Source organism: Urocitellus parryii, chromosome 1, assembly GCF_045843805.1.
Source record: "Urocitellus parryii isolate mUroPar1 chromosome 1, mUroPar1.hap1, whole genome shotgun sequence".
Taxonomy (NCBI): Eukaryota; Metazoa; Chordata; class Mammalia; order Rodentia; family Sciuridae; genus Urocitellus; species Urocitellus parryii.
Window position 1 is genome coordinate 254,903,361 of NC_135531.1, and position 24,802 is coordinate 254,928,162.

General features: G+C 38.3%; 3 protein-coding genes and 3 non-coding genes across 9 annotated transcripts in view; 3 read left to right on the forward strand and 3 right to left on the reverse strand.

Moving 5' to 3' along the window:
• Ndufs1 (NADH:ubiquinone oxidoreductase core subunit S1) overlaps window positions 1-11,790 on the reverse strand; it is a 34,270-nt gene extending 22,480 nt beyond the window's left edge. The window contains exons 1-8 of the mRNA XM_026394583.2: window positions 11,635-11,790; window positions 7,398-7,462; window positions 6,593-6,684; window positions 4,062-4,169; window positions 2,790-2,866; window positions 2,071-2,152; window positions 1,852-1,982; window positions 776-961 (exon numbers count right to left, since the gene is read on the reverse strand). Of these exons, the coding sequence (XP_026250368.2) occupies window positions 776-961; window positions 1,852-1,982; window positions 2,071-2,152; window positions 2,790-2,866; window positions 4,062-4,169; window positions 6,593-6,684; window positions 7,398-7,458 (737 nt within the window). The 5' untranslated portion in view covers window positions 7,459-7,462; window positions 11,635-11,790. The remainder of the gene's footprint in view (window positions 1-775; window positions 962-1,851; window positions 1,983-2,070; window positions 2,153-2,789; window positions 2,867-4,061; window positions 4,170-6,592; window positions 6,685-7,397; window positions 7,463-11,634) is intronic.
• Window positions 7,192-7,298, reverse strand: LOC113186982 (U6 spliceosomal RNA). Its single transcript, XR_003301360.1, has one exon. It is a non-coding gene; the product is annotated as a U6 spliceosomal RNA (small nuclear RNA).
• A 398-nt stretch (window positions 11,791-12,188) lies between the features above and the next one.
• On the forward strand, window positions 12,189-15,099 carry Eef1b2 (eukaryotic translation elongation factor 1 beta 2). The gene is made up of 6 exons (XM_026394580.2): window positions 12,189-12,360; window positions 12,836-12,958; window positions 13,812-13,938; window positions 14,223-14,289; window positions 14,660-14,785; window positions 14,900-15,099. Exons 1-6 carry the CDS (start codon window positions 12,281-12,283, stop codon window positions 15,052-15,054), a joined length of 678 nt encoding a protein of 225 aa, XP_026250365.1. The 5' UTR covers window positions 12,189-12,280; the 3' UTR covers window positions 15,055-15,099.
• LOC113186986 (small nucleolar RNA SNORD51) lies at window positions 14,065-14,143 on the forward strand. The gene has a single exon (XR_003301363.1). It is a non-coding gene; the product is annotated as a small nucleolar RNA SNORD51 (small nucleolar RNA).
• LOC113186987 (small nucleolar RNA SNORA41) lies at window positions 14,411-14,545 on the forward strand. The gene has a single exon (XR_003301364.2). It is a non-coding gene; the product is annotated as a small nucleolar RNA SNORA41 (small nucleolar RNA).
• A 2,827-nt stretch (window positions 15,100-17,926) lies between the features above and the next one.
• Window positions 17,927-24,802, reverse strand: part of Cmklr2 (chemerin chemokine-like receptor 2) — a 38,896-nt gene continuing 32,020 nt past the window's right edge. For 3 of the 4 annotated variants that reach the window (XM_026394587.2, XM_077799277.1, XM_026394589.2), the window contains exons 3-4: window positions 19,720-19,870; window positions 17,927-19,392 (exon numbers count right to left, since the gene is read on the reverse strand). In XM_026394587.2, the coding sequence (XP_026250372.2) occupies window positions 18,296-19,363 (1,068 nt within the window). In that variant the 5' untranslated portion in view covers window positions 19,364-19,392; window positions 19,720-19,870 and the 3' untranslated portion in view covers window positions 17,927-18,295. Of the gene's footprint in view, window positions 19,393-19,714; window positions 19,871-24,802 lie in introns of all 4 variants that reach the window. The other variant, XM_026394588.2, reaches the window with a different exon arrangement.

The window sequence follows — 24,802 nt, forward strand, 5'->3', positions numbered from 1 at the left end:
CTTAAAAATATTCTCACCTGTTCTATCTACCTACTCCATTTCTTGGTTTTATCAAAAGAATCAGAATAGCAATGTTTTTTACAGATTTACAATTATAGAGTTACAAACGAGCTAAACATATACTAGGGGCTGGGGCTGTAGCTCAGCGGCAGAGCACTTGCTTAGCATGCATGAGGCACTGGGTTCGATCCTCAGCACCACTTAAAAATAAATAAAATAAAGGCATTCTGTCCATCTACATCTACAAAAAAGAAAAAAATTAAAAAATAAATAAACATATACTAACAGGAGATGGTTAAATAAAATATAACATTTCTACATGGTTGAAAACAATGTACAATAAGAGACTATAAATTTAAAGTATCAAGACTATTTTACACCTTGAAAGAACGTGTGAAAAAAATAATTTTGTAAATAAGTACTTTAGAATTAATTTTCAAGAAAGTGACAATTAATTTACACAGATTCATCCTATCCTTCAATATAACTACTTATCTTCCAATAAAATGATTTTACAAACAAAATAACAAATAAAAACTTAGCAAACAAAATAATTAAAACTCAGGAAGAGGGGCTACAGTTGTGACTCAGCTGCAGAGTGCTCACCTAACATGGGTGAGGCTCTGGGTTTGATTCTCAGCACCATATAAAAATAAAGATATTATGTTCAACTAAAAAAAAAAAAAAAAAGAACCACTCAGGAAGAAAATGACACTGAACATTCTTTGAACAGTAATAAATTATATTAAAAAAACAAATTGTCAAAGATCAATACCTTGTTTCCCAAGGCCGTGCAGTAAAGGCATAGGGCTTAGAGGTTAGGGCACCTACAGGGCAGATATCAATGATATTCCCAGATAATTCAGACATGAACATTTTTTCAACATATGTGCCAACTTGCATATCATTTCCTCTGCCTGTTGTTCCCAGATCATCTACTCCTGCAATCTCACTTGCAAACCTGTAAGATAAAAATATGCTGTCAAATGGTTGAGTCCAGAAAATTTTTTCCTGTTAATGGTCACAAAGAATATGATATTCAAAACACTAAAAAGCCATGAGTATATTTTCAGTGGTGAGCACAGTCCTTGAATAAAGACAATTCAATAAATATTTGCATTTAATTGAGATATAATATGCAAACAGAAAACTGTACAAATCCTAGGCAGACAGCTCAACAAGTTATCTTAGGATGAATACTTGTAGGGTTTAATTTTTATTTAACTTTTTTACTTTTGTTTTTCTTGTAGTACTAGGGATTGAACTCAGGGGCACTCTACACTGAGTTATATCCCGAGTCTTTTTTTTTTTTTTTTTTTTAACTTTTTGAGACAGGGTTTTGCTAAGTTTCTCATGCTGGCCTCAAATTTGTGATCCTCCTGCCTCAGTCTTTCAAGTGGCTGGAATTACAGGCATACACCACATACCCAGTTCAATTTTACTTTTTAAATTCACCTTAAGTTGATATTAATTGAAAGTGAACAATTTACTCATTTATTGGCCTTTTTTTTTTTTTTTTTTTTTTTGGTACCAGGGATTAAACTCAGGGGCACTCAATCACTGAGATCCATCCCTAGCCCTATTTTGTATTTTATTTCTAGACAGGGTCTCACTGAGTTGCTTAGAGTGTCACCATTGCTGAGGCTGGGTTTGAAATCTCAATCCTCCTGCCTCAGCCTCCCAAGCCACCGGGATTACAGGAGTGTGTCAACGTGCCCGGCCCATTTATTGGCATACTAAAACCAGAAGCCTTCTTCCCCCACTAAACAAAAATTGCCCTCCTTTCCATTGTTATTCCACTAACTTCTGTGAACATTTACAATAATATTACAGAAGAGAGAAAAAAATTACCTGATGCATCGAGTACACTGTATGCATCTAGTCATGATGGTCTTTACCAATGGCCCGATGTTCTTGTCTTCCACAGCCCGTTTACCCTCTAAAAATCGGCTCCTATCACTTCCAAACATCATGGACTGATCCTTAAGCAGACAAAAGAGTCAATCTAAGTCTATCAATGAAATTAAAACTTGAGAGAATCAAAAAGATTTTAAAAACTATACTAAATACCTGCAGATCACATTCGCCTCCCTGGTCACAAATGGGACAGTCCAATGGGTGATTGGCTAGTAAGAACTCCATCACCCCTTCTCTGTATGAAAAATTGAAACACATAACATCAAAATACACTCTACTGTCATGTATATCTAAAAAAGAATAAATTTTTTAAAATGCCATAAATAAACTAGCACTCCGAATGGTTTACCTATAGGCTACTTATCTTCACAGATAAACTTTTTCTTATACAGGGAGTAATGATTTTACATGCATTATAAGAAATGCAAATGTAACTATCATTCTGGAAGTACTAAACAAAATTTGAAAACTGTTTATAAGAGTCTTGAATAAAATATCACTAGAGAATCTAGGAAATTGTAACTTTTAACAATATATAAGTATATATATTGTTAAAAGTTGTTGAAAGGGCTTCTGAAAATTAAATTAGATTTAATTTAGTACGATTACTAATAATAATTGTACTAAATTAAATCTAAATTCTTTTTCATCACAACTTGAGCAAGTTACTAAACAAGGGTCTTAAATGATGATTCCATTTTAAAGTTAATTCCATAAATCCCTGACTTGACTTCCTTATACGTGTACTTATCTCCATTACTTTTATAAGCCAAGCATACCAACTTCTTCAGAGTTAGATACTAAATTTCTAGTCAATGGGAGGTCTAAATATCATGTTAAGAAAGTCTACTACATTAATAACAACAAAGTACCTGGCTTTCTTAGATTTTTCTGAGTTTGTCAGGATATTCCAACCCTTCATTACTGGCATAGCACAAGCAGCTACAACCTGGAATTTCAACAGAAAAATTCATATCTATATTTAACATTAAATTACATAACAGCATTAAGTTATATATTCAAAAACAAGCATGGGGCTGGGGTAGTGGCTCAGCGGTAGAGTGCTCGCCTAGCATGCATGAGGCACTGGGTTCGATCCTCAGCACCACATAAATGTAAAATGAACATATTGTGTCCAACTAAAACTAAAAACTAAAAAATAAACAAGCAAAAAACAATATTTTTCCAGATAGAATTTTCCAACTTTTCATTGTTATAATATGGATAATCTGGTATTTCACATTCTTCCTATAAACAATTAAGATATTGCTATGATTTGGACATGATTTATCCTCCAAAGGTTTAGGTGCTGGAAGCATGGTCCCCAGACTAATGGTATTGAAAGGTGGAGGGACCTCTTAAGAGGTAGAGCCTAATGGAAGGTTATAGAATTCCAACAGATTAATGCTGGTCTCTGAGGTTAGGTCTCAGAGGAGTAGATTAGTTCCAGTTAGTGTGTTATTATAAAAAGCAAGGTGAGACCCCACCCTGGTCTCTTGCTTCCTCTTTTGCCACGGTTATGAAGCTACCAGAGATCCTCTCAGCAAAAGGCAGCCAGACAGGAATGCCTCATTTTGGGACTTTTAGCATCTCAACTGTGAGCTGAATAATCTCTTTATAAAAAGATCATAAAGTACCTAGTCTCAGATATATATTTTTAAATAGCAAAACAAAACAAACTAAGACACTCTATTTCTTAAATATATTCTAATAGCTGATGCATTTTTTTTATTCTGCTGTAAAACAGAACATCATAAAACTATACTTTCATTTGTAGGTGCTACTAACCACCAAAATGCAATTAAACTACTCAAAGTGAACTTCTTCATTACAACCCTTCTCTTGAGTGAAAATGGTACCACATAACCACTTTAAATGTGCTACTTGGCAAATCACATTTAATTTCTAGACCCATTACAATTATATGGCACTTAGATTCATAAGGCACTTCTATCAATGTATTTCTAGTTTTGAAACAAAATAAGTCAACTGTGCCTCCCCCAAAAACACATTGAATTTGCAGATAATAAGTAAACAGGGCTAAGTTCTCCTCTACGACAGTATTGACTTTAAATAAAGTTTGTGGCAAGATTTACTGTTTTCTGCCTTCTACAGAATGGTGTGGAATTATAGGAATTAAGTACCTTAGGAGCTTTCTCAATTTCAACAAGGCACATCCTGCAGTTTCCAGCAACAGATAACCTTTCGTGATAACAAAATCGAGGGATCTGCATGCCAACCTTCTCACAAGCCTATAAGACAAATTTTTTTAAAAATTTGCATTAGAGCCAGATGTCTTGATGTACACCTGTAAGCTCAATGACTTGGGAGGTTGAAGAAGGGGGATCACAAGTTCAAAGGCAGGCTTAGCGACTTAGCAAGACCATGTCTCAATAAAATAAAATAAAATAAAATAAAATAAAAAGGGCCAGGGATGTGGCTCAGTGGTTAAGCATCCCTGGGTTCAATCCCCAGTATTTCCCCCTACCCCCGCCAAAATCAGCACTGGAATAATCTGACTTCATTTCTGTTCTTGTCAAAATAGAAGGGGGTGGGGAGGCCACTTTATTTTTCCTGTCCATAAATATCTGTATCTTCACCCATTCTTATTTCATTTCTGATACCCTCCTTTTTTGATTCTTGATTTGCACCCCTGTTGGCGCTGAAGCTGCCCATCATCATGCCTTGATCTTATGTGAAAGAGAAACTGGATAAAGTATTCTCAGACTGACTTCCCACATATGTTCTAAAGCATTGTCTACAAAGGCTCCCCTTTAAACTCTGTTCCAGTGGTTTCATATATGGACTTCCTTCTTTCCTTCTTTTGGATTAGAGATACCTCTCACATCATCTAGCTGGCTATTATCTAGTTCTGTCTTTGGCTCCATATACCCAGCCCAGGACTCACATTCTTACACTAGCTGAAGCTCTTCCCAGTTTCTTTTTGCCAAGAGAGAGGAATTAGCTTCACTCTACCAATTACTACCCTCCTTCTCTGCAAGTTCCTTCTTCTATTAGTCTATAAACATGTTCAGATTTCCTCTACACTAGTTCTTCAATCCTCTGCTCTCACTCTAATCTTATCAACTTTCAATTTTTTAACTATTTAGTTAGGGAAAATGTGTTTAACCACTTAGTCCACAAAAATGTGCTAGATGCAGCAGGTATAAAAATGAGACACTGTCATAGCCTTCATACTAGCTCACATTCTACATGATGACTAAACTTAAACCTTTAGCCATAGTCCAGATATTTCACTTCTCTAAACTTCAGACTTAAATAGGCATTTGAATATGTAGTTCTACATACAAATAAGCTAAAAAACAAAAACCCATTTAAACAAACAAACAAAAAAACTCCTGTTCTCTATCAGGTCTAAAGGCCTGTTTATCTGTGTCTTATTATCCCTTGAATACATCCTTCTTGTTTTCAATTCCACTACTACTATCTATTTTAGGCTTTTTAAAATTTAGTGTTTCATAAATACAAGATATTTTTTTCCTTTTCCCACACTGGTTTTGCTGTTCTCCAAACTATCATCCTCTACAGTCATTGTCAAGTGCTTACTAGCTTTCTTTTTTTTTTTTTTAAATTTTAATATTTATTTATTTATTTTTTATTCTTGGCAGACACAACATCTTTGTATGTGGTGCTGAGGATCGAACCCGGGCCGCTCACATGCCAGACGAGCGTGCTACCACTTGAGCCACATCCCCAGCCCTCAAGTGCTTACTAGCTTTCAAATTTTCCAAAGGTCCAACAACAAGCTCTTTAATTGGCAAACATTTTATTTCATGACTAGCCCTACCCCTCCTCATACCTTGATTTTCTGCTATCTCATTTCCTACATATACCTCATGTTTTATCAATACCAAACTATTTGAGGCTTCCTAAATACAAGTTATCTGCCTTAATTATTTTTCCACAGAAAATGCACATTGTCCTTATTCACATATAAACATACCTACTCATCCTTTAAAACTTCCTCAGGGATTGTGTGAGATGCCCCTGACATCTTTTTCTGCTACCACCTATTCTATGCCAAAATACTTTCCATTGCACCTTGAACATATTTTTGTTATATATTTAGTGCTTTGTATCAATGCCTCACAGATAATCTAGAAATGACTGCTGAAATAAACAATGAACATTTAGTTCTGTGCTGATCTGCAGATGGAATGAAGCATCACTTCTCATGACCAAATCTGTTATATTTCTGGGGGAAGTTGGAACATTGAGTATTTAAGGCATGAATTCAAGAATATTCCACCATCTACATACCTGCATTATAGGACACATTCCTAGAAATTATTAAAATTCAAGTTACATGAAAGTTAAAAGCATCAAGCAGGCCCACAACAAACTAAGGTTACATTTTCCCACTTACCTATAGTAACCAAAAGTTTATTTTAGAGAACTTCAAATTTCTTGATGGGTATCATTTGGAAGGCAGAAGTGAAACAAAAGAACTACCACCATAGTTAACTAAGACTGTCAAACACATATAAATGATAGTTTACTTTGAAATATCACAACTGAAAATCCAACTAGTGTCATATAATGTTGTTATATGTAGTGGGTTTTTTTTTTAGAATAAACAATATAAAGGAATTACTTTTTTTTTTTTAATTGAAGAACACACTCACAAAAATAAAGAATTAGAATATATGCTTACTTGGAGGACAGTAGTCCCTGGTTCCACCATGACAGACTGACCATCAACGAATACTTCAATCAAGTTGCTTGCTGCTGTGGCAGTGGTTCGAACTGACCATCAAAACAATGAGGTGAAAAATTAACATCACATAAACACTGCATTCAAAATGTTTCTTCATTTCATACTTATTTCTTATTTCTCTAGATATAAACTTTTAATATTGAATTAGGGGAAAAAAGCCTTTTCAAGCCTGAATATCAAAGTACGATTGTCTACTTTTATTTATTCATTTATTTTTGGTACCAAGGATTGAACCCAGGGGCTCTTAACCACTGAGCCACATCTCCAGCCCTTTTTAATATCTTATTTAGAGACAAAGTCTTGCTGAGTTGCTTAGGGCCTCACTAAGTTGCTGAAGCTGGCTTTGAACTTGTAATCCTCCTGCCTCAGCCTCCCAAGCTGCTGGAATTATAGGCTTTCACCACTATGCTCCCCCCCCCCACAGTTTTATTCTGAAAATTATTCTGTCAACTTAAATAATTTGTCTCTATTTTTAAAATTTTTTCTTTTTAGATATATATTACAGTAGAGTATATTTGGACATATTGTACATACATGAAAATATGGAATGCTTCACAAATTTATATGTCATCCTTGCACAGGGGTTATGCTAATCTTCTCTGTCTCGTTCCAATTTTAGTATACATGCTGCTGAAGTAAACACTATTTTTATTTAAAACATGTTACGGGTATAAGGTTTAGACCAATTTTTACAAAGATAAAGTCTCATATACACAAATGTAAAAAACAAAACACAACTTACCATATCCTTTAGGAGACTTAGAAAGGCCCATTAAGGCCCTTCTAACAGGTATCCTTAACATATTGCTAAAAATAAAACAAAGAGTTATATTATTATAGGGAAAAAAACCCACATAATTACAAACTTTTTAGTTCTGTTTTGTAGCACTTCATATATAATATGCCATTAAGCATTTACAAGTCCTGATATTAAATTTTTCCCTCAAGTTCTTTTTTTTTTTTTTTTTTTGGTACTGGGGATTAAATCAAGGGGTGCTTAACCACTGGGCCACATCCCCAGCCCCTTTTTATATTTTATTTAGAGACAGGATCTTGCTGAGTTGCTTAGGGTTTCACCAAGTTGCTAGGCTGGCTTTGAACTTGTGATCCTCCTGCCTTAGCCACTCCTGCCTTCCCTCAAATTCTACATATAATAATCTCAGAAACTTTAAGGGATTTGTGCAATGCCAATCAGCTCAGAAGGAGTAGCTAGTGTATAAATTTGTTTTTTATTTCATTTATTTACTGATTGATTGATTGATTGATTGGTAGCAGGGATTAAACCCAGGGGTGTTTTACTACTGAGCTACATCCCTAGTCCCTTTTATTTTTCTTGAGTTGCTTGGATTACAGGTTTGTGCCACCGTGCTTAGCTCTAAATTTGGACTTTCTAATACTATGGAAAAGGCAGTTTTGCTACTTTATAACCACAAAGAAAAGATAAAATTTAAATCACTACAGTATAGAAAAATAAACAAGAATGACTGAATTTATCATTAACACTGTGTAAAATAAAGCTTTTCTGTCTTTTCTACAAGCATCCATTCTATCATTGTGTGTGTTCTAAGTGTAGTCACCTCCTAAATGCTCCTGAAATATACTGAGATAGTTTGCAAGCAAGTCTTCTCTGTGTCTTTAAGATCTGTTTTCAGTGCTAAGTAGTACATTTACCTTATAGATTTGCAATTATATGTTTGCATACTCTCATTATACGATGAACTCTATCTTCAGTACCTATCCTCAAGGCTTAAAGTAAGCTTTAAAACAGTGGTTCTCAACTAGGGACAATATGCTTCCTAGAGAATATTTGGCAATTCGGTCTGGAGACATTTATTTTCACAACTGGGAAGAAGCTACTGACACCTAGTGGGGAGAGGGCATAATGCTGCTAAGCATCCTACAATGCACAGGACAATCCTTGAAAATAGTTACCAAATGTCAACAGTGCATAAGATGCTGGGTGTAATGGTGCATGCTTGTGATCCCAATGACTAAGGAGACTAAGACAGGAGGACTGCAAGTTCAAGGCTGGCCTTAGCAACTGAACAAGACCCTAGAAAGTCAGCAAGACCCTGTCTCAAAATTAAAAAACAATTAAAAGTATTGGGGATGTAACTTGGTGGTAAAGTGCCCCGGGTTAAATCTTCAATACTAAAACAAAATAAAATAAAATAAATAGTGCTAAATTGACATGCTGCCCTGCGTTTTACTGAATTACCAAAATGAATGGGGATGGATTATATAAACATTACCACTTGAATAAAGACACACATGGGCGAACAGAAAAGGTACCTGCACTCTTTTTAGTTCTTTTTTGTACTCAGTTGGTCATATAGGTTATGCAATGAACTTTCTCTTTACTCACATTATCATTTATGTGTAAAATAAAGGCTAAGGCTCTAAACCCATCATTTTTCATTGGAATTTTTAAAGGTATTAAAATAAAAATCATGTGATTATAATGTATCAACAAAAATATCTGAACAGTGAAACACCTTCAATAGTTGCAATAATACTACTAGAAAACAGAACATATATACATTTTAAACAAAAATTTTGCAAACTTATCATAGATGATATGTAATAGGAAATTTCATTCAGATCTCGTTTAATTTCACTAATTTATCAATTACAATAATTCATAAATTCCATAATAAATTTGCACATGTTACATTCCAGTAATTTTGGGCAACTCGGTTTCTATTTTTTTAAAGTATTTATTCTCCCTAAGTTTTAGGTGAACATCTTTATTTTACATGTATGTGAGGATCAAACCCAGTGCCTCGTGCATGCTAGGAGAGCACTCTACCACTGAGCCACAACCCCAGCCCCTCAGTTTCTAGTTCTTTATGTACAGAGCCAAAGAAGAATAATAATACTTCCTAAGCAATATGCTCTTACTAGGAGTTCAATAACTGCCAGTGAAAGCTGAATTAAGGCTGTATTGGGCACTGACAATCAGTTCTGAAGTACTCTTCCTTTGTGCTCCTTTACTACCAATACCCATTGTGTGTGTGTATTTATTATTCCACTTATTTAACTGCAGGTTAGGTATCAATTTTAGTACCCATTAGAGTATAAGCTCTATGAGGGCAAGGAATTTGATCTTTCCCTTTTCTGAAGTCCTAGCACAGTGCCCTTACAAAAACAGTGACCAAATGGTCTTATCACCAAGTTCCAAAACGAGTAGCATCTGTCCTAATAAAAACTACTGATGACATATAAAAGTAAACCTGAATTTGCTGAATCTGAGTAACACAATATAAAAGTAGTGTGAATTAGCCTATCTGTTGAACATTCAGCAACGAATGGAACACTGCATAGCTCCAACATAAGAAATACAGATTTGCAACACTTCTGTTGCAAATATGCTTCAAACATATTTATCTATGGATAGGAATGGGAATAATGACAGTTATCCTTTTAGAGGCCTAACTAGAGTTCATGGGTAAGATCAAGTCACTTTGAGGTGGAAAGTGCTCAAACAAATAAGTTATGGAGACAGACTAAAGATCTGTTAAACAGCAGAAGACTATAGCAGGGTATGCCTACACATTACTTCATTCTCCTGGATGCAACTTAGTGCTCTGTGTACAGCAAATTCAAGTTTTGTTTTTTCAAATTTTCCAAAACTTTTTCCTGAATACTTCTGATCCAAAGTTGGCTGAATCTGAAGATGGGGAATCTGCAAATGTGGACTCTGCAGATACAGAGGAAAACTGTACTTTTGTTGGGAAAATGTTAATGACCAATCACCTCTAAAACTAGAACCGACATTTTTCCACATAGGGACTATAATACTCCACCTTCTCCACCACATATTCTGCACCCATTCAGTTCTCTCCCTCCAAAATATTACCCTATTCCAAGTCACCATCCCCCTCTTGCCTGCACCATTTCAATAGCCTCTTCGCAGGTTTCCTAGCTTCCACATTTTTCTATACCTGCCCTCATCCTGAAAGGCTCTTCCCTCAGATCTTTCTGGTCCCTCCCCATCCTTCAGATTTTGGCTTAAAGGTCTTTTCTCAGGCTTTCCTCATCAGCCTATTTTAAAATTTCCTGATAAATTCCCACCCATATAACCCATTTTGTTCTTCTTTATGGACTAACTTCTGGTTTACTGTACATGTTCAGGAACTATTTATTAAGTGAACTACGTCTCCAATCTCTGGCTGTAATTTAGAGACCACTTGTCTGGAATTAAAAAGTGCAGGTGCTCTTGCAGGCTTATAACGCTGAATGTAATGATTCACAACTCAATGAAAAGAAACATTTTTCAAAAACAAAAAGGAACTTGATGTTTATTCATCAAAAACAATTCCCGTTACATTTTCCATATTCTCAGTTCACGGGTGAAGAGAGTTGTGTCTGATCCATGATCTTACAGGAAATGGGTTTAGAACCCAAGAACTTGTCAATAACGTAACTGTGTTTATAAATGCGACCCTACGCTAACTCTTTTTAAAGTCCTTTGTCAGTTTCCGCGGCAGGAAAAGGAATAAAAACTGCTACCCAAAGTGGTTAGTAGACAAAACAAAACAACCATCACAGGCATTAACAGTTGCCTAAGCAACAGCGACTAAGTAATAACGTACTCTTCCGGGTGCAGCATATGGAAATTTGCGGGAAATGTTTAAGCCTTTAGGCCCAAATCACTGTGACCCAGGTGCTTTTCCGAGGAACAAAATCGCCTACTCCTGATTTTCCTTGCAGTGGAGAGGTCGCTCACCAGCCCGCATTCAGGCAAGCGTTTCAGAGGGTCTCCGGACCCTCCTCCTCCTTTCTGCTCCATCGGACCAGAAACCAAAACTAACATTCTCACCTGCCGGAACTCAGGGGTTCCCAAGGCGGCAGGGCGGGAGGCGGTGCCCAGTCAAGGGCAAAGGAGAACGAGTCGCCTGGGCCACATAAGGCAGTCCCGTCAAAAAATAAAACTCTGGCCGAGATCACTCAGCCTTCTCACCTAAACACTACCTCACCTTCTGCCTGGAGCCGCTGCAGCTGCTCAGCTGGAGTGTCCGGCCCACACTGACCCCTCGGAGACCCGGCAACTTATCCAATATGGATGGCGGTCTCGGCTAATTCTGTCAGCCGGGCCTGGTGAACGGAAAGTCAAGAGGGACCAGAAACCCTGATTCGATAATTTCACATTTCGGTTAAATTCGGCAATTCCCGTCAACCTGACGAAGGGCTCGGAAGAGGCGGGGCAGACGACTTGGACCTGCAGTTCCGCCGGAAGTACCCGGAACCTTGAGACCTAGCGCCTTCCGTCATCTCCGGCATTTCAAGGGGCGGTTCCTGTAGTTTTTGGAAGCCGCGGAGGTACGAATTTAAGAAATGCCCCTTCTGTTAATTTATTTTCAAAGACACCGAAATGTGCGCGGACCACTTGTGGGCCATTTAATTCAGAACTTCAGAACTCCCCAATTTTTACGTGGAAGAATGTGAATAGTAACGTAATTTGACCTTTAACCTTTAGCCGGGTGCAGCGGAGGGAAACGCCTCCATCTCTATATAAGGAAATTTCCGGCCGGCTGGGGCCCTTTTCTCTCTTTTAGCGCTAGGCGCCGACCTCTCGCGCTCTTTTCCTCCGCTGCTATCCAGCTACCGGTAACAGACAAGGCCATGGGTTTCGGAGACCTGAAAAGCCCGGCCGGCCTCCAGGTGCTCAATGATTACTTGGCGGACAAGAGCTACATCGAGGGGTGAGCGGACCGGCCGAGGCGGGGCGGCTAGGGAGCTTCTGGTGCCGGGCGTCCGGGGCCACGTGGCGCAGCCACCCCAGGAGCAGGGGGGAAGGAGGCTAGACCCCGGGACGGCTCGAGCACCGCCTCCAGGGAGGGCGATGTTATAATAGAGTAAAGGTCAAAATGTGCTTTATTTCCACTTCATGATTCAACCAAGTTTGTATTCTACCTCTTTTCTAAGTTAGGAAGTGTTAGCCTGTAAATAGAGCACAGACTTTTGAGATCTACCGAAGTGGCAGGTATTTGTCCGGATAGCGTGGTTTAACCAAACAGATGGTCTCTGATCTTAAGCAGCTTATAATTTAAAAACTTAAGCAACTCATCTCGCTAATAAGTGGGCGATATCCCATTAATTACCTTGACTGATTAGCTGTGTAATTTATTTTCTGATGTTTGTGTCGTTTAAAAACATATAATTGTTTATCTTTGCCAGGTATGTGCCATCACAAGCAGATGTGGCAGTATTTGAAGCCGTCTCTGGCCCCCCGCCTGCGGACTTGTGCCATGCCCTACGTTGGTATAATCACATCAAGTCTTATGAAAAGGAAAAAGCCAGGTAAAAGTATCTTTGTATCTATCTGAAGAATAAGACTGCTTTATAAGCTTAATCAGGATTTTCACATGACAAAAGTGGACCCAGGCTACTTTAGTCCTGTTGGTATATTGTAAGCTAAATTTTTTTGTAATCTTAGAAGGCCAAGAGACTGAAGTCCTGCATTTTTTCACAGAACAGGTAGAACATGGACAGCAGCAATTCAACTTTTCCCCACACTGCCCTGCCAATGTGCTTCGACCCTGACCTGGGGGGGCCACCGATGGGGTGAGAGGGTGGCTCAATCATTCAGTCCTTGGCCATTCTTCTGAAACTACCAACAAGGGTGGAAGTTTGGGGAAGTGGATTCCAGTTCACTAAGAATGGAACTGAGCATACTTAATGAAATCTCAAACAGAAATGTTGATACTGAAAGAGTAAATCATAGTGAGTATTGAATATAACATCTCACATGGTACTAATGTTTGTTGGGTGAGGAGTTGGACTTACTAAAGTGTTTACCTGGGAGTGTGTTAAAGTGTAAATTCTAACCCGGCTCAGGAGCACAAGTCTGTAATCCCAGCTACTCAGGAGGCTGAGGCAGGAGGTTTGCAGGTGGAGGCCAGCCCCAGCAACTTTGCAAGACCCTGTCTCAAAATTTAAAAGGGCACCCTGCAATTGTAGCTCAGAGACGGAGCACTTGCTTACTACGCTTAAAGGCCTGGGTTCAATTTTCCAGTAGTGCTAAATGTGTAAAGAGTGAATTCTTAATATAAAAGGGTCCTAACTATATACAATTATAAATATAAAATCTCACATTGTCCAGGAAAGGACATTATACCAACCTAATAGCAATTGAATTGAATTTTTTTTCAAGCCTTCCAGGAGTGAAGAAAGCTTTGGGAAAGTATGGCCCTGCCAATGTGGAAGACACCACAGGGAGTGGAGCTACAGATAGCAAAGATGATGATGACATTGATCTCTTTGGATCTGATGATGAAGAGGTATGACAACTTTTTATGTAAAATATATAGGCAGTGTATCTTTGTGTATAAGTATGAATGTTATTGCCAGATTACCTGGATTTGAATCTTGGCTTTTATTATCTGCCTTTAAAACATTGATTCACACTGGTTACATGATGAATAAAATCAAATCACCATCTTTCGGCTGAGCTCGTGATGGATTTGCTTTTTTCTGATAAAGCTGGTCTTGTGATGATATCACCACCTCCAGCTTTCAGCAGAGGAATAACCAGCTTTGTGAAATATATTTTTTTTCTTTACAGGAAAGTGAAGAAGCAAAGAGGCTAAGGGAAGAACGCCTTGCACAGTATGAATCAAAGAAAGCCAAAAGTAGGTCATTTGTCTTCATTCATTTCATAGTAATATGAATGATCTTTTTCAAAACTTGACCTCAAAGTAATTTCCTCCACTTTTGTTGAATAGGTCAGTGTTTCAAAACCTTTCATAAAACTTCCACAGCTACTGGTCTGCAGCTGTTCTAATGGTAGCAGTTGTGGCATTCCTCTGTGGGAAATAAACTGTTATACAATTATATGCCTCTTTCTTAGCCAAAGAGAAAGTGGGCACATGTGTGTGACAGACACATGATGTATTGTTTAGTTATGTTTGGCTAAGTACGTCATGCTTCCAAAACCAATTGATATTTGGATTATGGTGAAAACATGATTACTTTAAATAATGCTGTTTCGTGTTTTTTTAGAACCTGCACTTGTCGCCAAGTCTTCCATCTTACTAGATGTGAAACCTTGGGATGATGAGACGGATATGGCAAAATTAGAGGAGTGTGTCAGGAGCATTCAAGCGGATGGCTTGGTCTGGGGTTCCTGTGAGTTTAATTTTTGGGTTTTGAAGTTGAAATCTGGAATTTGCATATATTTTCAACCTATGCCCATTAACAAGACTTTTCTAACTTCAGATTTTTCTTAATTTTTTTTTTTAGCTAAACTAGTTCCAGTGGGATATGGTATTAAAAAACTTCAAATACAGTGTGTAGTTGAAGATGATAAAGTTGGAACAGATATGCTGGAGGAACGGATCACTGCATTTGAGGACTATGTGCAGTCCATGGACGTGGCTGCTTTTAACAAGATCTAAAATCCATCCTGGATTCTTGCACTTAAATAAAAGCTTGAAAGATTACCCTTGGCTCTTGAGCATTCCTTTTCATTTTGAGGGAAGAAATTCAATGCTATGTAATTAATAGGTAATAAAAATTTAACATTCTTATTAAATATTTAGCAATTCTGATGTAGTTTTGTACCTGTTAGTGAAGTCTTCAGCAGTGTATCATGCTGATGACACAGTCTGTTTAACTCTGCCCTGCCCTTATTTGTGTTACTGGAAATCCAACTTGGGACCTTGTAGGTGTTAGGCAAGCACTCTGCTACTGAGTTACATTCCCAGACCATTTTTTGGGTGTAGGGGATTGAACTCACACGCACATCCTAAACTGAGTCTCATGCCAGCCTTATTTTGCATTTGATTTGGAGATGGGGCCTCACTGAGTTTCTAAGCACATTGCTTTTGCCACATCAGGCTTTGAACTCTTAGTTCTGCCTCGGCCAACAAAGTAGGTATGTGCTGCCATGCCCTGCATAAGCCAACATCTTCAAATTGATTTGATGACAAATCTCAAAAATAACATTGAGTATTAAAAATGTTAGTGTTAGAGGGGGGAAGTTGGGTTCGGAAAAGTGCACTTGTAAATATATGTTACAGATTTAAAATAATGCCTTTATGAAGTAAATCTTTTTTGGAACAGTACTGGGTATTGAACTTGGGGCAGTCCTATTGGCCATTTCTATTTTTTGAGACGCAGTCTTAAATTGCCCAGGCTGTTTCTGATTTGAAAACCTATTTTACCCTCCTGGAAGATGGATTGCAGGCATGTGAGGTGTAATACCACACCTCACAGAACCTTTTTTTTAAGATATTTTTAGTTGTCGATACTAATGTGCTGAGGATTGAACCCAGTGCCTCGTGTGCTAGGCAAGTGCTCTACCAGAGCCACAACCCAAGCCCCTCACAGAACTTATTACCTGTCATGTAATCTGAAATGTGTCCTGTGCCCTGGGAGGAACATTTATATATAGGTAAGTGATTCCTAATTGAACTAGATAAGCTTTATTTTCTTTGGAAGTTTCATAAGGTGCTTGAATATGGGAGTGGTGTGTTTTACTAGGGATTGGAAATCAACCTTTTGCTTCTAGTAAATAGTGCTATATATTAAGTGCTAATCCGTGCTAGTCAAGTACTGAAAATAGGTGTTTTTTGTTTTTAAATATTTTTTTTTTTTTAGAAAGAGAATTTTTTTTTAATATTTTTCAGTACTTGGCGGACACAACATCTTTCTTTGTATGTGGTGCTGAGGATCAAACCCGGGCCGCACGCATGCCAGGTGAGTGCGCTACCGCTTGAGCCAAACCCCCAGCCCCTTTAAATATTTTTGTTTATTTTTATGTGGTGCTGGGGATGGAACCCAGGTCTCACATGTGAGAGGAGAGGTGAGCGTTCTACCGCTGAGCCACAACCCTAGCCCAATAGGTGTTTTTTGTTGGTTTTTCAGTGGTGCTGGGTATTGAATACAGTGCCTTGTGCATGCTAAGCAAATGCTTTCTACCATTGTGCTACATCCCCAGCCCCTACAGCTGAGTTTGGGATATGTCTAACATTTAATTGACACAAATTCTTAGATTTATATATTCGTATATGTGGGTATTTGTATTTTCTTAACTAATTTTTATAAAAGTACAGCTTGGAAAATGGATTTTTCCCCTTTTTGGTACCAGAGAATGAACCCACGATTACTTAAGCACTAAGCCATATCCCTCCCCACCTTTTTTTGTTTTGTTTTGAAACAGGTCTCACTAACTTGCTGAGGTTGGTTTCAAACTTTCCTCCTGCCTCAGCCTCCCAAATCACTGAGATTATAGGTGTGTACCCAGTGGAAATTATCTTTGAATGTCTCATTTTTTAGACAGGAACCAAAGAAATTAAAATGATTTGTTTAGGTCAGTTTCTTCAAAAAATCCTCAGTGCTCTTTCCTTTCAGTCTGATTTTATGTTGTGAGTACCAAAGTGTGAAAAAATTTTCATTATGAAGAGGATTTAATCAGATAATATATCTAAACCTAAAATCAAGGGGGAAATTTTCAGATTATTAGTAACAAAAGAGCCACCAGAGGGCAGCACTTTGTTTTCTTGAGAGAGCTTGAGGATTGTGTAAGTGCACAAAAAATGGAAGGCTGACCTAAAGGTATATTATATTGATCTCATATTGGTGTCTATACCTGTAGGAGCAGACTATAGAAATATCTACATCCTCAAGCATTCTCTAATTACAGTGGAACTGGGCTGCCTATCCACCATCCGGATGTCAAGTGTTTTTAATCTACACACTTGCACATATCCAGAATTTTTCAAAAACAATTTTATCAGGAGATAAGACTTAGGCACACGTTTTTTGACGCTTGCCATCAAGAGATGGGGGAAGGGGATGCTCTGTGTTCCCACACCTTTAATCTGAGCCAGTCTAGTCCTACTTTGACCAATCAAGTACAATGGAAGTAATACTGTATTAGTTCCATTCATAGCCTTTAAAAGGACTAGAAGTTTCCACATTGGCTTTTGGAGCTCTGGCCACTCTGAAGAGCCATGGTGGGGTCCCTGTATGGGGAGTGAAAGGATGAGACAGAAGCTGCTCAGCCAGACCTCAACTGTTCCAAGCCTCAGCCTTTTGCACAACCAAATCCAGCTGAGGCACCAGACGGCAAAGCACTGACAAACCTCCCTTCTGTGCTTTTGAATTCCTGATGCTTATGTTTGTGAGACGATAATTCCTGTTTAAGCAACTACATTTTGGAGCAGTTTATTGAGTAATGGTGGTTAATTGGAACAAAAATTTAAAATTAACTGTCACTTTAATTCACAAATGTGAATAGATTACATAAAGAAGTATACATGTATGTTAAGAATATGTCTAATAGGTTACTTGTAAAAATTAAAATGGATTTAAGCAAACATTTTAACGTTTTTTAATTAGTCACTTAATATTAACAATTATGGTCTTTAAAATGTTAAGATAAAAACAATACTGCTTCAACAGTGATGATTAATTCACTGTGATATAATTAGCAAGAATGACACAGATCATTAAGTGCAGAAAAAACATTGTACATATCCTTTCTAAGTTTTATATCCACACAAAAAATATGATGTCAACAAAATGAACAAAACAAAACATGGTCAGTGCTAAATCTTGGAACCAAATTTAAACTGGAAGCATTTGTCAAGGGACCAACACAAAAACCTGGTACTGATTTGTAGAAAAGTAAACTTATTGGGCTGTTTCCAGGAGAGACAGATTCTTGGTTTCAGAGTTCCTGAGCTGCTCACTTACTGTGCCAGAACAGCTGACTTCCCATAGCGTGTACTTCAGTATCTCAGCAACTGAGGCCCTGAAGCGATTTTGGAACTTTTTACTAATTAGGACATAAAGGATGGGATTCAAGCAACTATTGAGGAATGCCAAACCAGTGGAGAGGGGGATTCCAGCCTGCAACACCTGGTGGAAATAGCTATTGTGGTGAATAGTGAGCTCCCAAATACTGAACAGGTGATAGGGAGTCCAGCAAATCAAAAAGGCCATGACCACAGCCAGGATTGTCCAGAAATGCTTACTGGAGCTGAGGATGCTTCGCTTCTTGACCTTGACAATGAGACACAAGTAACAAATACTCATTGTTAGCAAAGGGAAGAGGTAGCCAACAATAAATTTCACCCAAGTCAGAATGTGGTGCCTCATCAGGGTGAGGTCAGGATCATGCTCATGGAAATTGTTATAGCAAAGAGTGTGGTTATTGAGCTCCAGAGTATCCCGGAAGTACAGTGCAGGACCGCCAATTAGAGAAGCCAAAAGCCAGACCAATATAATAACAATCAGAGAGTTCTTCAGTGTTCGGTGCCGATGAGACAAAACTGGATGAATCAGGTGGATATAGCGGTCCAGGCTGATCACCGTTAGGAAAAACACACTGGAAAACATGTTCAACTGGGCAATAAAGGAATTAGCCTTGCACAACCAGATACCAAAGGGCCAGTGGAAATTCATGGCCACATAGGAGATGTACAGGGGCAGGAAGAGAACAAAAATGAAATCCGCAATAGCTAGATTAAGAAACCAGAGAGTAGTGACTGTCTTCTTCCATTTGAATCCTGTGAACCAAATGACAATGGCATTTCCTGGAATTCCCAGGACAAATGCTAAACCACATAACACCAGGGAGATCCAGTGAACAATTCCCAGGTGGACTTTTTCCTCCATACCAGACTCTGGAGAGTAATATTCCAAGGCATAGGAATAATTATCAAATTCTTCAAATAATGGTTCCTCTAAATCTTCCATGATCTTGGTAGGGTGGAGAATGAGGAAATCTATGGGAACAAATTTAAAAGGAAAAAAAAATATATTTATGAGAAAAGTTCAGTGAATTATTAGAAACATAAAGATAAAAATATTTCATCTTATAACCAAACATATTCTATTTGGGGGGACGACTTTGCAATGCCCAAGCATTGGTAGGCCTCAGTGTCTCCAATTATCATTCTCTAAGCTGTTTGAGTTCATTTGCGTATTCAGTAAGAGTTAAATTAAAATGGCTGACTCTACAGGTGCAATTCCTCTATACATAATGCTTGTAGATCTGACTAAAGAGAATCTTAACATTCAACAAACACTTATAAAACAGATTAATACTTTACACAGTGATGAGTTCCAAATCTGGATTTGTATCTCTGATTTCTTAAACTGTAGACAGAGAACTCCAACTGCTTTCGAGGCTCATCCACTTGGAATGTCAGGTAAGCCCTGAAGATTCTGATCCACTCTTTTGCACCCAAGGATGTTCTGATTCTGTTTATGAATGCAAACATGTTAGAATTATATTAATATAGATGACTTTTCAGCCAAAGTTTTTTTTTGTACCACGGATTGAACCCAGGGTGACTTAACTACTGAGCAACATCCCCACCCCTTTTTTAAAATATTTTATTTAGAGACAGGCTCTCACTAAGTTGCTTAGAGCCTCACCAAGTTCCTGAGGCTAACTTTGAACTCATGATCCTCCTGCATTAGCCTCCCAAGCTGCTGGGATTACAGGCATGCACTTCCATGCCCAGCCAAAGAGTATCTTTTGGAATAAATTTAATTTTGACCACTTAATTTCTATATTAACTTCCTGTAGAATGCAATTAAGTTATGATTTTTTTTCTTTTTTGTTGTATGGGGGATTGAAATGAGGGTCTTGTGGATGATAGGCAAGCACTCTACCACTGAGCTATATTTCCAACCCTTTTTTATTGAGACAAGCTCTTGCTAATTTGCCCAGGGTGGCTTTGAAGTTGTGATCCAGCTGCATGAGCTTCCTGAGGAGCTGGGTCTACAGGCAAATGCTACTGGCACTCAGCTAAATATTTTTTACTGATATTCCTTTGTTTTGTATTAATTTGAATTATTTTCTATAGTTATTGACACAAAGATTTCTTTATCAGTTTTACTTTTTTGGCCCATACCAAATTAATCTAATACATCTACCAAAGTGTTCTCATTTTGCTGCCCCTTTTCTTTTGTAAACAAAGTCAGTTTTCCTGGGTTAAGAAGTCTTTTTTTTTTTTTTTTTAATATTTATTTTTTAGTTCTCTGCGGACACAACATCTTTGTTGGTATGTGGTTCTGAGGATCGAACCCGGGCCGCACGCACGCCAGGCGAGCGCGCTACCGCTGAGCCACATCCCCAGCCCCAAGAAGTCTTGAATGTCAGTTTCTTTTTTTTGACACAATACCCTTATTTTATTTATTTATTTTTATGCGGAGCTGAGGATCAAACCCAATGCTTCACACATGCTGGGCAAGCACTCTACTACTAAGCCCAAATGTCAGTTTTTTAATCAAAATAAAATACTGGACTGGCATCTTCAATTTTATGTTATTTTTATCTGCAGTGTTAAAAATCAAGTGAAAGATATATTAACAGTTGTATTCATGTATGAAGCTACAATTAAAAATCAGCAACTATGTAAGACCTGGGATTGTAGAAGGGGTTAAAATGAAGAGATCAAAACATCCTGTGTCACTGGGAACACCTGTAATTCCAGCTTCTAAGGGAGGCTGAGGCAGGAGGCTTGCAAGTTCCAAGTCAGCCTTGAGCAACTTAGCAAAACCCTGTCTCAAAAAGGACTGAGGATGTAGCTCAGTGGTAGAGCAACCCTGGGTTCAATCCCCAGTGCGGAGAAGAAAAAAAAAAAATCCCTTGTTACTCACAGGCATCTTGAATTCAATTGACTATCATTGAATTCATTATCTTACCTAAAATCTTTTGAGGAGTCTGGCAGGGCATAATTTAAAAACAAAAGCAATTCAACAGCTTCCTCCTAGGCCCAGCCAACTTCCTTTTGTTCTTCAATATTCAACTCAAATGCCACCTTGCCTTGGAACCATTTCCTGACATTATTTTCCTACAGAAAATTATAATAATTATTATTATTATTGTAAATAATAATCAATGTTATTGGAAATTTACTAGCTGCCAGGCATGTATGATCTAATTTGATCCTCATAAGAATCTTATACAATAGGTAAAAACTACTATTATTCTCAATTATAAGAAAGAATATCAACAGACACGCTTTCTCAAGATCATGCAAACTGCGATTGTAGAGGCAGGATCTAAACTTAGATTTGTTGGACCGAGAGCCTGAACTCTTAACCACTACATCATTCCCCTCTTCTGTCATGCTTCTTTCATCACACTTCACACACTATATTTGTCATTCATTTATTTTAAAATTTTCCACTACTGACTGGAATCTCCTTGGAAATAATGCCTATCATCTCTGTACTCCACAGTGCCTAGCACAAGTTCTAATATATAAGAGGTATTTAATATATGCTTAATAAGTGTTTGGCTCTGCTACAAATCCTGTTCAGAACCAAGATAATTTTAAAGCCTCAGGAGAGCGTTTTGAGTTTACCCTTAAATCAATGTCATTGCCAGAATCTTTGGAACCTTTACTCACAGTTCTATCCCCACGATCCTGACTTATTCCTTGACACCAAATCATTTCCTTCAAGTTTCCTACTCCACTGAACAAGAATTGACTTCTGTCTTTGCTGCTCTGTTCTTTCAGACCTGGGATCTTACTCTGCCCTCTCATTCCTTCTGGTAGCTGATCCTCCCCAGTGACAAATTCTTCCAGCTCACTGCATACTAGAACATGGCTATCTTCCTGGTGTCTATGACCTGTTCTTTTAGGCTATTAGGAATTTTGCAGCCAAACAGCCCAGGTGGTGGTTTGAACTACCTTATAAAACAAAATGGCAAGTAGAAGGAACCTCCTTCTTTCAAGAAAAGCCCATGGAAAATCCCTAATAGCTCACAACGACTATCCTCACCAAAGCCAGGAGTCTCCCTCTTCCAGTATCATTACTGACCCTGCTTGGAGAGCATGATCATCACAGGGCTTGGGTAGAAGTAGAACACACGGCTCCAATTCTCCTGGGGGTATGGGGGGGCAATATCTTGAGGATGAACAGAATCCCTTCAAACAAAGCCTTGTACCAGAGAAGATCCTAATCTTCTAGAAAGCAGATGAATAAATTAATTCAAGGATCAGTTTAGGCTTGGAGACAAAGCCTCAAGAGGAGCTGAATGCTGCCCAGCTGAATCATTGTAAGACTGGAAGACCCCGAACCGCACTATGAATGGGAGACACCACACGACACAGATCACCGGAGAGGTTCCGCTTTATTACAAAAGGCTGTGGGTTTATATAGGTCTAAGGAGAGGTAGCAGGGCTGAGGTAGATAACAGGTCGCCCGTTTATTGGCAAGCTCTTCCATATGTCAGTTCTGGAGCCCAAGAAGTTAATTCTTATTGGGGCTAAGGCTTCCCACCTTAGCCCCAATAAGAATTGGGGTTTGAACATTGGCAGTGGAAGAAAAAAGAGGAGAAAGAGGGTCGTTAGACGCCATGTTGGGGTTTTTCTCTGGGGTGCTGCTGCCGTTATATGTTTTCCCAACAATTATTATTTTTATTTTGGCTATCCTCATTGAACTCAGGAGCCTCAGCCACTGAGCCACATACCCAGCCCTATTTTGTAATTTATTTACAGACAGGGTATCACTGAGTTGCTTAGGGCCTCACTTTTGCTGAGGCTGGCTTTGAACTCACAATCCTCCTGTCTCAGTCTCCTGAGCCTCTGGGCCAGCTGAATTCTTCATGGAAAATACATGCTAGAATTTTCCCTATGACTTAAAGCAGAAGAAAAGAAGGTAGAATTCAACTATCCTATGGGGTTCTTGAGCAGATTTAGTTAACCCTTAAGGGCATATTCTTGTTTAATTATTACTCCTTGTTTGTATGTTCCTTTACAGCAGCACCTCCAGATCTGATTAAGTTTCCAAACCTCCCTTACACCTCAGTTAGTCTGAAGACTATTTGTTTCCTAGGACTACCTTAACAGAGCATCATAAAGTATGTTCCCAGATGGCATAAAATATCAGAAATGTATTATCTTGCAGCCTGGAGGCTAGAAATGTGAAATCAAGGTTGTTCCCTTATGAAGGTTGTGAGGGAAAATCTATTTCATGCCTCTTCTGGTGGGTAAATGGCAAACTGGCATTCCTTGACATGTATGTACATTAGGAGGTTAGGACTTTATCAAATTGTTTTTGGGGGAGTCATGATCCAGCCCATCACAGAATCCAGAAATAGCAACCACCATTTCTGAATCCTGAACACTCATTCATTCAACAAATTCTACTAAGTGCCTACATTTTTCAGGCCTTATTCTAGCTGGTTAGGATTCTTTATTAAATAAGAATTTTTTTTTCAAATTTTAGATTCTAGCAGGCAGAGATAGATAGTAAAAAAATAAAAATTATCTGGGCACGGGGGTGCACGCCTGTAATCCCAGCAGTTTGGGGAGGCTGGGGCACAAGGATTGCCAGTTCAAAGCCAGCCTCAGCGAAAGTGAGGTGCTAAGCAACTCAGTGAGATCCTGTCTCCAAATAAAATACAAAATAGAGCTAGGTATGTGGCTCAGTGGTCAAGTGTCCCTATGTTCAATCCCCAGAAATTAAAAATAAAATTAAAAATAAAAATCATAAGCCAGGTGCAGTGGTGCATATCTGAAATCCCAGCTACTCAAGAGGCCAAGGTAGGAGGATCTCCAAGTTCAAGACCAGGCTTGGCAATTTAGTGAGACTCTGTCTCAAAAGAAAAAGAACTGAGGATGTAGTTCAGTGATAGCTGAGCACCACTGGGTTCAATCCCCAGTACTACGATCAATCAATCAATCAATAAAATAAAAAAGTAAATTATTGTAATACTGTTTCACATATAGGTCTTAAAAAAAGTAAATTGTATCTGTGTTAAGATGAAAGACAGGACAGGATGAAGGAGATGGGAGTGGTTTTAATTTTCAATAAGGTAGACTGAGTAGGACTGTTGAAAAGAGAAGTGCAAAGGCTTCAACAGTGTTCTGGGCAAAGGGAACCGCCATCCCTCCAACAGAAGGGTATCTAATGTTTTCCAGAAACAGAAGGATGTCAGTACATCTAGAATGAGGTGAGAAAAAAATGAGCAAAGGACAAACAGAAGGAAAACAGTTCAACAGGATGTGAGAGGCGAGATCATGTAAATACTTGTAGTTTGTTGGAGGATTTTGAGCAGAAAGATAAATCTGATTTGTATTATAGAAAGATGCCTGTTTCTGCTATGTTTAGAAGAGACTTTTATGGGATTCAGTGTTAGAGCACTTGCCTAACACGTGTGAGTCACTGGGT